Source organism: Cyclopterus lumpus, chromosome 11, assembly GCF_009769545.1.
Source record: "Cyclopterus lumpus isolate fCycLum1 chromosome 11, fCycLum1.pri, whole genome shotgun sequence".
NCBI lineage: Eukaryota > Metazoa > Chordata > Actinopteri > Perciformes > Cyclopteridae > Cyclopterus > Cyclopterus lumpus.
This window is the reverse complement of record NC_046976.1, coordinates 17,816,409-17,830,129: the sequence shown is the minus strand read 5'-3', so window position 1 is coordinate 17,830,129 and position 13,721 is coordinate 17,816,409. Positions and strand designations below refer to the sequence as shown.

Genomic DNA, 13,721 nt, shown 5'->3' with positions numbered 1-13,721 from the left:
TGTAAATACATGGAGTGGGATTATTTTGTCCTGTATATATCCTTCCATTTCTTTTTTTATTAGATCAAAGTGCTGTATTTAGTCCATGACATAATACTCTTGTACTGATAGCATGTATTTCAAGTACTCAAAAGGCCCTGGAATTGTCCATTTCCCCCCACTAGTAGATAATAATAATAATCTAGAATGCAATTGAACCATAGTAGAAAAAAAGGTGTTTGTGAGTAAACACAATGATAATCTTAAACGTCGTTGTCGGCCTCTTCGGGATGTTGTTTAACTAAATTAATTTGTTGTTTTTTTAAAATCTAATCTGTGTCTTTTTGAATAGAATATACATCAATGTTATCTTGTAGGAACACAGGAAGCAGCGGCGTATTAAAGGACTGCGGTTTTCTTTACCATTACTCTTATAGTACAGCACCAGCGACTATCTATTAACCACCTGTTATGCCGAGTGTGTGTGTGTGTGAGTGAAATGAAGTTCATCATAATAATGGCAGGAATACTGTGAATGTGTACAGTAGAGTACTGGTTTAGCATTTGTTATCCGTGTGTGTGTGTGTGTGTGTGTGTGTGCGTGCTGTCTCTACATTCTGCTTTAGCCACGGCTGGATCTGGCAGCGGGTCAAGAACTTTGTGAGAGTTTTACTAAAAGTGTGAGGCGACTCGCAGTCAAAACATAATGTAACAGAATAAAATGTGTAAAGGTGCCGAGGTGAGCTTTTTTTTTCTTCTTTTTTTCGAGAAAGAAATGGCATGAGAACGTATATATAGGAGAAAAGTAAAAACCCTCAGTTCAAATCCACAAGTGCGGTACAGAATAATAATCAGCATTGTCTACGATCGAGGCCAGGTCAATTTAATCAGCTCATGCAAATTATGTTAAAGTAAATATCTGAGTTTGAGTATGGGAATGAATGTAACAACCCCATCCACAGATTGATTTGATTATCAGACTCAGATATAATAGGCATTTCTCAGCTCTGAAAAGAATATTGAAATGTAGGTATAGTTTGGAGAAAAAAAAGAGTCAGATTGAAGAATTAAAATGACTGCACGGTGGGAAGCCCCAAGCCAAGACTGCCAACACAGTATGGGGCCATTAAAGTTTAATGGCATCCAGCCGCCACACTTGTGCTCCCTCAGACTATTGATTTGTTCTATTTTGGGAAGTCGCTGTGTTATTTTTTTCCTGATCAGCCACACTCACAGTTCAGTGCAAACAAAATGCTTGAGGTAACCTCCATGTCGCTGTGTTTGCCGAAGTGTGAACTCTGTTCCTGCAACACACTGCATCACGTCATCCTCTATTTCTCGCCACACTCCTCCAGTCTTTCTTCAATGGAGAATGAAAAGAGGGAAATATTGCAGATGAAATCTCCTGAAGACATTATAAAGCATACAGATATTTGTTCGTGACGGGCACATGACCCATTAATAGCCGTAACGATGTTGTTTGAAGTTCATACTTCTGATATAGCAAGTCACAGTGTCGTCTGCATAACGGCGCACCTCCAGTCAGTCTCTCCTCGAAATCGGTTATATTGTTGGACTCATTTCTTTTGAAAAGTGATGGAAGTAGTGTGAAGAATAACAGCATAGAGAAGTTTAAACATGCTACCTTTTTATTCTTCACACACCCGGGTGAAGATTAAAAGGTAGTGGGAGTGTTTGTCGGACTGTTGTTTTCAGAAATTAACGAAAAAATTGCCAGATGCAATTAAGACCTCAGAATGGTTAGCGAGTGAGTTTCAGACACCGCTTGATGACCACCTGTACCAAACAGGAGGGTAGATTTCCACTTTGACATTACACAAAGCAAACCAGGCATCAATTAGTGCGAACATAGATATCTGTTGCACTTGGATGCTTGCAACACATTTCCTAGACACCTCTTTATAGATTCGAAATAAGGGAGATTTAGTCATTGTGTTGGCCTCTATTTCTATTCATTCATTATATTCCTATTCTCACTTTGAAGAGTCTCTACAGCTCTATTTTCGAGCACCACACAGTGCCTCAATGAGTGTGTGTGTAAGCCTCCTAATCCCTGCATTTTCACACTATTCTGCCTGCTTTTTTAAAAGCCCGGTTGAGTGCAGCTGGGAGAGAAGGATAACGATGCTAAACGTCGATAACCTTGGGCACCAACAACCGAACAGCGAGCCGGCAGCAGAGCGACACTCCTGTTCTTTAAGAGGAAAAACGGAGTGGTAGAAATAAAAGGCGGAGAAGAAAAAAAAGGGAGAGAGAGAGAGAAAAAGTGTTATTTGAGTAAACATAAGGCACGTAGCCAACAGTGGGGAAGTGAAAGCAATGTCGGATGTTTGGATGAGTAATGCTGCTGCGCCGGTGGTCATGATGCTCGCGGAGCAGCGAGGAATGTGTACACTGTGGCTGGAAGCGGCGGCGCTCAGTTAGGTGTCCTGTGTGGAGGCGATCCAATATTAGTCTACCGCGATCACAAACCCCCCCCCCACCCACCCACCCAATCTTTCTGCCACAGGCAGCCGCTCGCTGCTGATTGAAATTACAGCACCCGAACAGATCTGCTTGTTTGGGGGTGAAGCTTCTTAACAGGGAAATAATTAAACGCGGTCAGTGTTGGATTTCGACGAGAGGCACAGATGGACAGCGATTACTCACTCCGTTTAAAAAAAAAAAAGAAATGGCAGAAGTTTCGTCTACAAATTTATGGTTAATATATAACGCCAATTTACTATCTATTAAACTGCATATGTTGCCATAGAGCAGTCCAATATTAATACGACTCCACAGCTAAAGTTATGTGTGTGGCTCCTGGTCCAATCTGACAAATGTGGAAATGGTGCCTCAAGTGGGAGGGTATCCAAACGTGTTCCTGGCTTCTATTTTGTCAGAACAGATGAAATATGTAAGTGTGTTTTGATGGAAAAGACAACGTATATCAAGTGAGTGCTTTATGGGGGATAATTATGAAAGGGGAAGTTGGATCGGAGGGATATTTTTAGACTCACTGCAGCACACCTGAACCTTTTTAAAGCACCAATGACCCCACCTGGATAGTGATGAGCTGTGAAAACCCCGATGACCTGGTCTTCAGGGCCGGAGCACAACTCACTGGAGGACGGTTAACCCGAAGTTCTACTTTAATAGTTTTATTCTGTCAGAGGAATCAATTATATTGTTAAAAGTCTCAAGGTTTTCCGCTCCAGCCACTAAAGAATAGTCTTCAGAATTAGTTTAAGTTTAGGAATTTTGTTATAATGTAAACAATGTAAAAAGAAAAAAATCAATTTCTCAAGTTCATCAGTACTTTGTCAAAAAAAAAGTATTTTATTTTTTGTCTCTTGTCAGGTTTTATATAGTTGTGTTCGCTGGTCTTGTTTTAGCTCTTTTTTGTTTAATCCTTTTTATCTTGCAGGAATTATTCTGAGGTTTTATTTATTCACTTTATTCAATAGTTTATTGTATTATTTACTCAATATTGAGATATTTTAGAGCATATCTGTGGGTGACATTTCTTCATGTCTCCATGTGCTTGAGTATATTTGGAAATATTGGCCACGATAAAAAAATGTGGCCAATGAAATATTAAGTTATTTCAGTCACTTTTCTAATGTGCTGGATTTATGCAACAGCATTTTTTTTTTGGCACACTTCCAACTGTAAAAAAACAACAACAACAACATGCCTTTCCAAGAACTCTCCACACACACACTTTGAGGACTGCACTAAACAATATCATATCGGTGATGTAATCTGTTCTGCAGCAACAGAGTAACGCCCCCTTTTTGTTTGACGGAACATTTCAGAAATGCCATTCTCCATGTGGTGCGACGAACGTGACATCTATATTTATTCCTATGTCATTTGTCTGATTTTTTATTTTTTTTCCTCTGCTCCGCACGCCATCCGTGAGTGAATCCCTAATGAGCTGAATCCACACGCGGTGTGAAGCGCGGCATAATCTTGTAAACACTGACAAATCTGCGAGTGGCGGTCGTCGTCTTTATCTTCGTGGGTGACAGCGATACGGAGAGGGGCGGAAAGAGGCTTGTTCAATCTCCGAGCCGTGGAGTGATCTGTGGCTTTCGTACTTGTGTATGCAGGGGGAGGTGTGTGTGTGTGTGTGTGTTTGTGTCTCTCTCTCTCTCGCTCTGTTTCTCTCCTGGTTGCTGTGGCGACGCCTGCCGCAGCGCTTTGCCTCTCCGGCAGCAGCAGCAGCATCATCTGGGCAGAGCTAGCAGTGGAAGCCAAACCCATCTTACGCGTGTTTATGTAACGCGCCGTAAGTGCTGCACCTGCACGTTCGCTCAGGCAGGACATTACCACTCGGATCCATTCCTCTCATTCCTCACACTTTATTAAAACCCGTCGAAACGCAGAGAATCGATGCATTAAAAATGAGCTCACTGGAGTCCCAAGTCGGCTCTTGTGCTGGACCTGTTGCTCGTGCAGGACTTGTTGGAGCAGCAGGATTAAAAAAAACTGCTGACCTTTTAACTATTCTGTATTTCGTGGCCTGTCCAAACTTGCCCCTCTGCAGCTCACGCACCTTCTTTCTACTATTCTCCTCTCCAGCTTGCTCTCCCCCTTTTTCTTCCTCCATCCATCTGGAAACCGCTCTCTTCGTTTCGATGGTAGACGGTGTTCCTTTTTAAATGAAATGCAGCTAGGAGAGGCTCATCTTCTTATTCGACGGGACGTAGCGACGACCAACAGAAGCGAATTAACCCGGCTGCCGTCAATTAACCCCGAGTGTTTTGTGTCGGAAGAGACTTTCTGTATCGTCTCTGATGTTCGGGCTCCGTCTCTTCTGATGTTCGTAGAAGACGAACAGAGGGGTGAGTCTCTGTCTCGCCGCCTCACGTCGGATGGCTAGCGGGGAGCTAACAGGCAGCTCAGTTAAACTTTTACACTCTTCAGTTTTATGGTTTTATATTCACTTCAAGACCTCCGGGATTCACAGCTGAGTAGTTGGCTCAACGGGGCTGTTAACTTTCCCAATGGAGGTCGTCAGATTGTCAAAATGTCGTTGGACAAGACATGAAATCCCACTTTTGAACGTCGCGATTGTATTTGAACGACGGTTGTAATGTTAAAGGTTCTCCATGCGACATTATAGGCGCCGACTTTGAAATTCAAAGCATTTCGAGTGCGTCTGCACGGCTCTCAACACGAAGTGTGACATCGGCGCGCCTAGTAGTGCATTTGAGGCCATGTTTGGGAGACGAGGCCGACGGTCGCCACTCTGCACAGGGTGTTACGGATGATAACGCCCACCCTCCGGTTCCACCGAAGTTTACACCGTCAGCTCTGTCATGGCTGTTGCCACTGTTTACACTGTTAGCACCTTTAGCTTCTAGCACCATTAGCTTCTAGCCTTAGGCCGCCTGGAGGCCATCCCTCAATCATAAATTTGTGCTGAATTCAATACGGAAGATCGGAAGAAAGTTATTTCAAGCATAGCACTAGTGTGAATATTTGAATGAACATGAGATGAACTGTACTTTTTTTTAAATAAAAAAACAAACTAGCCGAGTTGACTTTTCCCCCAACTGTCCAGTTTTTAATACAAAGAAAACCCCAGAAATATTGAATTCTTCGAGAAACAAGATAGGCTTGTGAAACTCAGGCCTGTAGTTCAAATAAAATAATACATTAGTGTTACATTTCAGCACTATTCCCCTCTGTATGCCTGAGGGATGTAACCTATACCTGTTCAGCCTCTGGGGACACCGCATTCCTGGACACACCGATTTACCAGAGGCACCGTGGAGGTAAGAGAGCAGCAGGAACTACAGCACTCGATTCTGCGCGACGGAAAACAGACACTGGATGCTTTTAAAAAACAGTGTTTATTTATCTTTCTCTCTGGAGAGACGCAAATATGTTGTTTTCTTTGCTGAGGGAACCAATCAGAAACCTTGATTTGTCTCGAGTGTTACGAAATGGAACAAGTTGTGTCATCTCTCGTCAGTGCAATTCTTTTATTTATTTTGTACTTCATAATAAGACTTGTTAAACCAAATGACGCCGTTCTTTTCTTCCTCATTCGAGTGGGCCACCGTTTCTTCCCACTGCTTGTTTCTCTGAGTTTGTTATCTCAATCAGCTGATTGCCTCGGTGCTGATCCACAATCCAGGAAAGCAGAGAAAACTCTGGAGCCAACGTTCTGTGTGTGTGTGTGTGTGTGTGTGTGTGTGTGTGTGTGTGTGTGTGTGTGGGCATTCATCAGCTCATTACAGGCTAACCATTCTCCTTTGTTCGCTTTAATGTGAAAGAATGTATTTCCAGTTTTAGAGCCGATGTAGGCTACCTATAATTTGCACATCTCCTAGCAACAAGACTTTGAACAAACTAAATATAACTACTTGCTAAGAAGGTGTCACTATTAGGCTTAGTGCAGCCGGCTATAAAGAAAGGATTGGGTTATATGTTTGTTTGTTTGTTTGTTTGTGTGCACGGCGTCTCAGTAAAAGCTAAATTCATACATTTCCATATGCAAATCACAAAAAAAGGGTAAAGCAAGTAGATTTGCTCTTGAAACGTCATCTCCAACATTTCAGGGAACCCGAGTTATGTATGGAGCCTCGAGGCGAACCCAGTTTACGTTACCCTGCCGTACGTCGTGAAAAAAAATAGTCGTTAAAAGGCCAGTAGGGACATGACATGGGTTTTAGCGACATCATTTCATTCAACGCCATCGGGATCCTGGCCTGCGTTGTGATTGGCTCTCAGCCGGGTGGCAACACGATCGCTTGGCCCAACGAGTTACTGCTGTCAGCTCGGCGTCAACAAAAGAAACTCCCGGGCAAAGGAAAATGAATCGGAGCCCAAAACGACAACGATGTTAACTATCGGCATGTTCGGTTGGCTCGTTGTTCACCTGCGCAAAAGAAGCTGAATATTCTAGAAACCCTCTTATTTACATATTTACTATGGTCTTTGAGCAATTGAATCTCTCTCCCTTTTGAATTATTTGCAGCCTTTTTACATTTGAACTGTCAAAGCCAACAAATAATATTAATATATATATAATATAATTATAAAAATAATAAAATATCTAAATATATATATATATTAAAAAAGATATCAATATATATATGTATATTAAAAAAGATATATATAAATATATATATTTTTATTATTTAGATAATTATTTTTAGATAATTATTTTATATATATATATATATATATATATATATATATATATATATATATATAGAATGTGCCATTGAATTCACTTGACAGGGTTTTTAATTAAATGAAAATGAATGACTACTGTTATTAGTGCGATCACGTGTGACTCGATCATTTATGAATGGCGGTGTATAGGAGCATGTATGTGGATGCTGTGCAATATCCAATCACAGTATCGTTACCGTGAATACGGCTTGGTTTAATTAAAATTACGTTTTAGATTTTTACTTTGAGGATTATAATAAACATGAAATAACTCAAACTTCTCAAATCATAGCAGGGTTTAACGTCGGCTTAGCGACCACATTAGAGCAACGTGCAGATTTTACATCTTTTTTTTTATTTTTGCAACTTCACGTGTGATCAAAATAACATGTAAACAACAGCTGAGAGTCTTTATAATTCAATGCTATGGACACATTTCAGAAGAGTAGTGTATTAAATAATGCAAACCCTCGATAAAGGCCATGTGTCAGCAAACTGATACGTCATTCAAAATCTAGAGGGACAAAAAAACAAAACCAACAACTCCCTGAGTGCTGCTGGTTGTCTCCGTTGAGTGAAGTGGGTTTTTAATACAGTCGTGGAGCTGAATGTCACCCTCCTGTAGCGCCAGCCTCCCCGGGGCTCTCTCTCTCTGACTGTGACAGCATGGCCTCAGCCACCCCCCCCCCCCCCCCCCCCCCTCCTCTTTCCCCCTGCCTCCTGCTGGATGGTATGTCTATCTTCATACTCCCCCACCCACCCGCTCGCCGTATGCAACAGTTTGGCACACCGACAGGCACCGGGCTCCTTCATCGGGCCGTCACGCAGCCTCTGACTCACAGTGTTTATCTCAGCTGCGGGCGCGACACTAGAAAGCGTGCGTTTTGTACGCGTAGGCACGCCGTTACTCTCAAGGGAGTCATTAATACCGGGGTGATCTCTTTCGGGCGCCCCCCCTGAATCCCCCCCGGCGGCGCTCTCCACAGCTCCCTTCCAGGAGCGCGTGGGAGTTCACTGAGCTCGTTGTTCAAAAACAAATCATCGAGTCCCCCCCCCCCCCCCCCCCCTTTCTGCACCTCAGCCAAATAGGGGCCACACATTAACACAATTGAATTGAACTCACTCTGTGTTGGTTGACAGGAGAGGTGTGTGTGTGTGTGTGTGTGTGTGTGTGTGTGTGTGTGTGTGTGTGTGTGTGTGTGTGTGTGTGTGTGTGTGTGTGTGTGTGTGTGTGTGTGTGTGTGTGTGTGTGTGTGTGTGTGTGTGTGTGTGTGTGTGTGTGTGTGTGTGTGTGTGTGTGTGTGTGTGTGTGTGTGGCGTACGTTGGGATTGTTTCCACCAATCTCGTCCGTCTTTTCTCAACAGAAATTAGTCGTGCGTGATGAGATCAACAGGAATGAATCCAGTTTAATACCCACGGCTCCAGCAACTCTTTCCACTGATGTCAATAACGAAACCGTTAAAATGAAATGAAAATGAAAATCAGAAACCGCGTGATAGGCCACCAGCGGGTCGGGTTTTTTAAACGGAAATGGAGATTGGATGGGGGAGCCCAGACGGCGGAGATTTAAATGTTGGTTTTGAAAGGTCTTCATTTTTGCTTCTGCCCAAATTCTTCAGAGGTCCATTTTTGGTGCGCGGACTTATGCTGATCCCCTTTTTTCCTTTTGCGGTCCGTTTTTTTCCAGACGTGCTGGTGAACGGGAAGCCGTGTGACTGCGACGTCATCGCCGACTGCAAAGCGGGCGACGCCGTGGCCCTGGAGGTGCAGCTGACCAACCGGAGCAAGAACTCTGTGGGGCCCCTGGCTCTGACCGTGGTGCCGTACCAGGACTTCCAGAACGGCGTGCAGAACTACGACTTGGGGGACGCGGTCACCTTCATCGGCTCCAACACCTTCTTCATTGACGCGGTCAGTGGTGGACTGGAGTGCTACGCAGACGTTTAACTGTTTATTAATGTACAGTATTTGTCAGCAAATATGACGACACATTTTATATTATTACTAGTGTGTTTTAATGTATTATCAAAATCCCTAGAACTACTTTATATTATTTAAATACTCAAAGATGCACATTCTGCCCATTTAAACCAAACCATGAATATTTGATATAACTGGTGACAGTGCTGCGTGCATATTTAGGCATAACGACAACAGAAAAAGATTTTAAAAATGTTTTACCTTCCTTTCATGTACTTAGTGAAGTTTATGGTTTTCTTCAGTCACGTATTTATGGCTGTGTTTATTCTAATAGAACAGACAGTAGCAGTACAGGCAGACATAACTTTGTCTTTGTTGGATTACATAACCCGAGCATGTTTCAAGTCCAAAAACTTAAAAGGGCAAAAATAGGCTAAAAGCACGAAACCAGAGGTTTGGTGACATGTCATGGCAGCAGTCATGAAAAGGCCCTTATCAGACGAGGGAGCCTTCGTCTGTAACACGTTCTTTCTCCTGAATGTTAAACAAGCTGGAGACGATTAAAAGCCGTCTCGGCTGGCGGAAAAACCAAAGAGCTTAAATCCTAAAAAGCAGATAAAAGCACAAATGATATGTGCAAACCGACTCCATTTTGGGGAATTGTTCTCAAACGAAAAGGGGGAACCGCTCCCGTTTGTGGATATGTATATATTTTTTTCCCATAATCAAAGCGACAGTCTGCTTCAAACCTTCTTCTCCCACCGCCGGCTGACAGCGTGCCAGGTTTGTGTGAGAGACGGCCGCTAATGATTCCTTTTCCGCTGTGTCTTTGCCGTCACCAGGTTAAACCCAAAGAAAGCTCCGTCTGTGTCGGCGCCCTGCTCTTCCTCTACCCTGGAGACTTCTACCTGAATATCAAGTTCCAGGACGACAGTGCCGGACGGGAGCTTCCTTTGGCCTGGTTCACTCTGCCCAGTGTCCACATCCGAGCCCTGGACGCTCAGCCACTGGCCGGAGCCTGAGGGCCTGAGGGGGGGGGGACTTCATCAGTCTGGCTCTGACAAGTGAAGGAGGGGGGAGTTTTGTTTATGTTGTTCTCTGTAAATACAGCATTCTTGTGAATTGAATCACATGTAAATATCATTTTTCTTAAAGTTTGGAGCATGTGCACAGTGCACAAAATCACACGGACACACTCCTGCACACGGTCAGGGATCAGAAACTAGCCGTTTCTCTTTGTTGATGAACACATCTCAAAGGCTCGCATCCTTAAATCATTTAATTTCAGTGGAATCGATAGCCAACGGCCACTGAGCTTCGAGGGGAAATCTTTTTCCACACAATCAATGTGAGACGGGAAAAACATGCGCTGAAATAATGTGTTTTACTTTTTCTTTTTTCATTTTAGCTAGCTAGCTTGCTAACCGCTAGTTAGCTAACTTGCTATCCGCTAGCTAGCTGCCAGCTAACCGCTAGTTAGCTAGCTGCCAGCTAGCTAGACTAGTCATCACCGAGTGGTAGCCGGGGAAGGAAAAGCAAGTCGTTACCGAGCTTCTAGTTTGCTTTCTTACGCAACCGAGAATTAATATCATTGTCTCTGTTCTCATCTTTAGCGTTTAGCCATTTCTTCAGTAGATAATTTTGTTACCTTGCAGTTTAAATAGCAAAATATCTACTGAAAGGAAATAAAATCGTGTTACTACAAACCAACACTGGAAATATGACGTTGCCAGAAACTATAGCTAATTATGCACATATCATATCTATTTATTTCTACTGCTGTATTGGATATTTTCACTCACTGAATTACTGATTCTTCCGATCGTCATAGATTAGCCTATCTTCATGTGTGACACATAATTCCTGTGAATAAAATTCAACCTGTGTATATTTTGACCTTTTTTTATTCCAACAGTTTTTATTTTGTCCATTCCCGGCCATTATAGCTTTCTGTGTCCATTTTCTGCCTGCTGAGAATGACCTTCACCTTCACATTCACGTACACAAAAAAAAAAAAATAAACACTGATTTCCGAGGAAAACATCGCCGACTAATAATAATTCTTAAAGCATTTATTTTCGGGTGACCGTGCTCCGGTGACCGTGCTCCAGTGTGTAGGATAACGTCAGCGAAGCCGAGACCTCACCGCGGTTCATCATCACAACTGGGCTGATGCACTGGGAGTTAACCAGTAAACCCACGACACGACTAATGCACTGCTGGGAAACTCGTTATCCACCTGGGAGCCTGAATCAGTCAGTAACAATCTCGCTCCTCCGACCTCTCGGAGTACCACAGGCTCCGGCAGCAGCTATTACTGTAAACTGTCCCCGCAGGCCACCCCCCCTCACTGGTGGACCAGATGTGAACTGGGTGGTGAGGAGATGCCTTGTCGAAAGGCTAAAATGTCTTGGAGTTGTGGGGGAGGGGAGGGGTGGGAGGCCTGGGAGGAGGTTTTTTATTTGTATTTTTTTTCAACACAACACAAGGCACGCCAGCTTCCTAACGTCAAAATATAAATATAAAAATGAGAACACAAGTGTGTAATAAGGACGACGGATATCGTGATACGTGAGCAGTTCAGGGATAAAACGGCGTTTCCCAACTCCAAAGTCACGCCCTCCGCGCTTATTAATTTGTTTATCTATTCATTTGATAGAAGGTGTGTGCGTGTGTGTGTGTGTGTGTGTGCTGGCTTTTCTAAAGTAAGAAATTAAAGGCAACAATGGAACTGGATGGCCTCGTCGGTGTGAGAGTGGCTGTCAGCACAGTTCACTCTGCATGAACTCACTTAACATAAGTAAGCTCCGTCTTCGGCATATTGTTTACCGACCCTCATATTTGACTTCTCCAGTTAAGGCAACTCTATTTCATAAGCCTAAAAAAAATACAAAGCAGGGCAGCAATTAAAAAGTGGCCTTTTTTTTTCAACTTATCGAAGCACAGATTCACCTTGTACACGTAATTAAATTCTGGGGTCTGGCTTGGACAGCTGGGAGGATAAGAAGTGGAGCTCCAGAGCAAAAAAAAGTAAACCATCTACAGACGGCATCTTATTTTTAGGGTTTGCACACATTTTACGTTTTTACCTTTTTATTATTGTTTAATTTGCTTCAAGAATCGTAGTCTGGCGATAATGAGTAATGGCTTCACACAAACTCCTTTCACTCAAATCGATTACTTGATGGTTTGAGTAATTAGTTGTTTTACATTCAACATGATATGAGAAATCAACAATATTGGGGACTAAATATGTGGGACAGAAGAAAATAAAAGTAGGCCTATACCTAAAGTTTTGAGGGTACCATTTCCATGTTTTTTTTGTGTTATTTCACGCTTAATTCTGACATTTAGTTAAACATTTTCTTTGCCTTTTTAAACACAGAGCCAGATAACGCAGATGACATCATCAGCTCCCTTCAGGGCCACAGAAGACCAGTGAAGTTCCCCCTTCAAGGGTCATTTGGAATGTGAGACCTACATCTGAGTATTAGTACACCTTTCAGTACTTTTTATACCGCCTTATAATGCCTGAAGAGCAGCTTTAAAGTCTTTGTGTCAGATGGGTTAGTGTGTGTGTGTGTGTGGGGGGGGGGTGGGGGGGGGGTTAGGGTGTGTGCCAAAGAAAGACACCTGCACTGCTCTTCCACTGTCACGCCTGTGGCACTGGCAGGGAAACGCACAGCAACCCTCACCCGCTGCATGTTTACTGATCTGCGGTGACATTCTGACTTAATTACTATACGCTATCTGCAGCCACACACGAGCTGCTTAAATATGAATTAAACCTAACCCGAACTCTTAAAAACTCAGCTGCAGCTTACTGTATGCGGGAATTTCAGTTTAAGTCCCTGTGAAATGAAAAAAAAAGATAATCAAATGTATCTAAATACGATCAAATTTATTAGATTTTTTTTATTGTGCTTTCAGTTGCATCTCAAGCAGTATGCTGCCTCTATGTCTTCTTTAAAGAAACAAAGAAACAAAATCAATCCTTTTTAAAGTGCTTTGATTTCCCATTATGTAATTCAGAGACATCAATGACGTATAAATAAAGACCCTGATCGTTGTCTAAAGAAGGAATCGCATGAAATATAGATTGTAATTTCCAGTAATTACCTTTAAAGATTGTCGTTTGTTAAAGGCACACCGAGTACAATCTTGCAAAAAAACACAATGTCCTGTGTCGACTCGTACAAAGATAATCCCTCTGTCACCACTTATGACGCACTAGAAGTGTGTGCGTGTGTGTGTGTGTGTGTGTGTGTGTGTGGGGCCTTCAGCTACAGAAAAATGGCAGACGCACGCGGCTCCCGAGAAGAAGAAAAAATGCAAACAGCAAAAAGCCAAGTGGGACGAAGCTAGTTCCAAAACCTACAAATCCTACTACACACTGTGCCTTTTGAGTCACAAGCCCATCCCAGAATGAGGCAACACGGTGGGGATGCAGCCAAAGAGTGCTGCAGGCAGATGTGTATGTTTGGCCTATACTCCGGCCCAAAAGATGATCTTTTTATGTTCGTGAACGGTATAGACCGGAAGTGTGAGTTTCCACGAGGAGGCTGTGAAGGCGGGGTAGTCGGCACGGCGACGTCTCCGTTAGCCACTTGTTAGCAACCGTCCTTTT

General features: G+C 43.0%; 1 protein-coding gene across 2 annotated transcripts in view; it reads left to right on the top strand.

The window, feature by feature from the left end:
• The window catches only part of trappc9 (trafficking protein particle complex 9), a 126,118-nt gene extending 115,128 nt beyond the window's left edge, over window positions 1-10,990 (top strand). For both annotated transcript variants that reach the window (XM_034545834.1, XM_034545833.1), the window contains 2 exons: window positions 8,862-9,085; window positions 9,937-10,990. In XM_034545834.1, the coding sequence (XP_034401725.1) occupies window positions 8,862-9,085; window positions 9,937-10,116 (404 nt within the window). In that variant the 3' untranslated portion in view covers window positions 10,117-10,990. The remainder of the gene's footprint in view (window positions 1-8,861; window positions 9,086-9,936) is intronic.
• The last annotated feature ends 2,731 nt before the right edge of the window (window positions 10,991-13,721 follow it).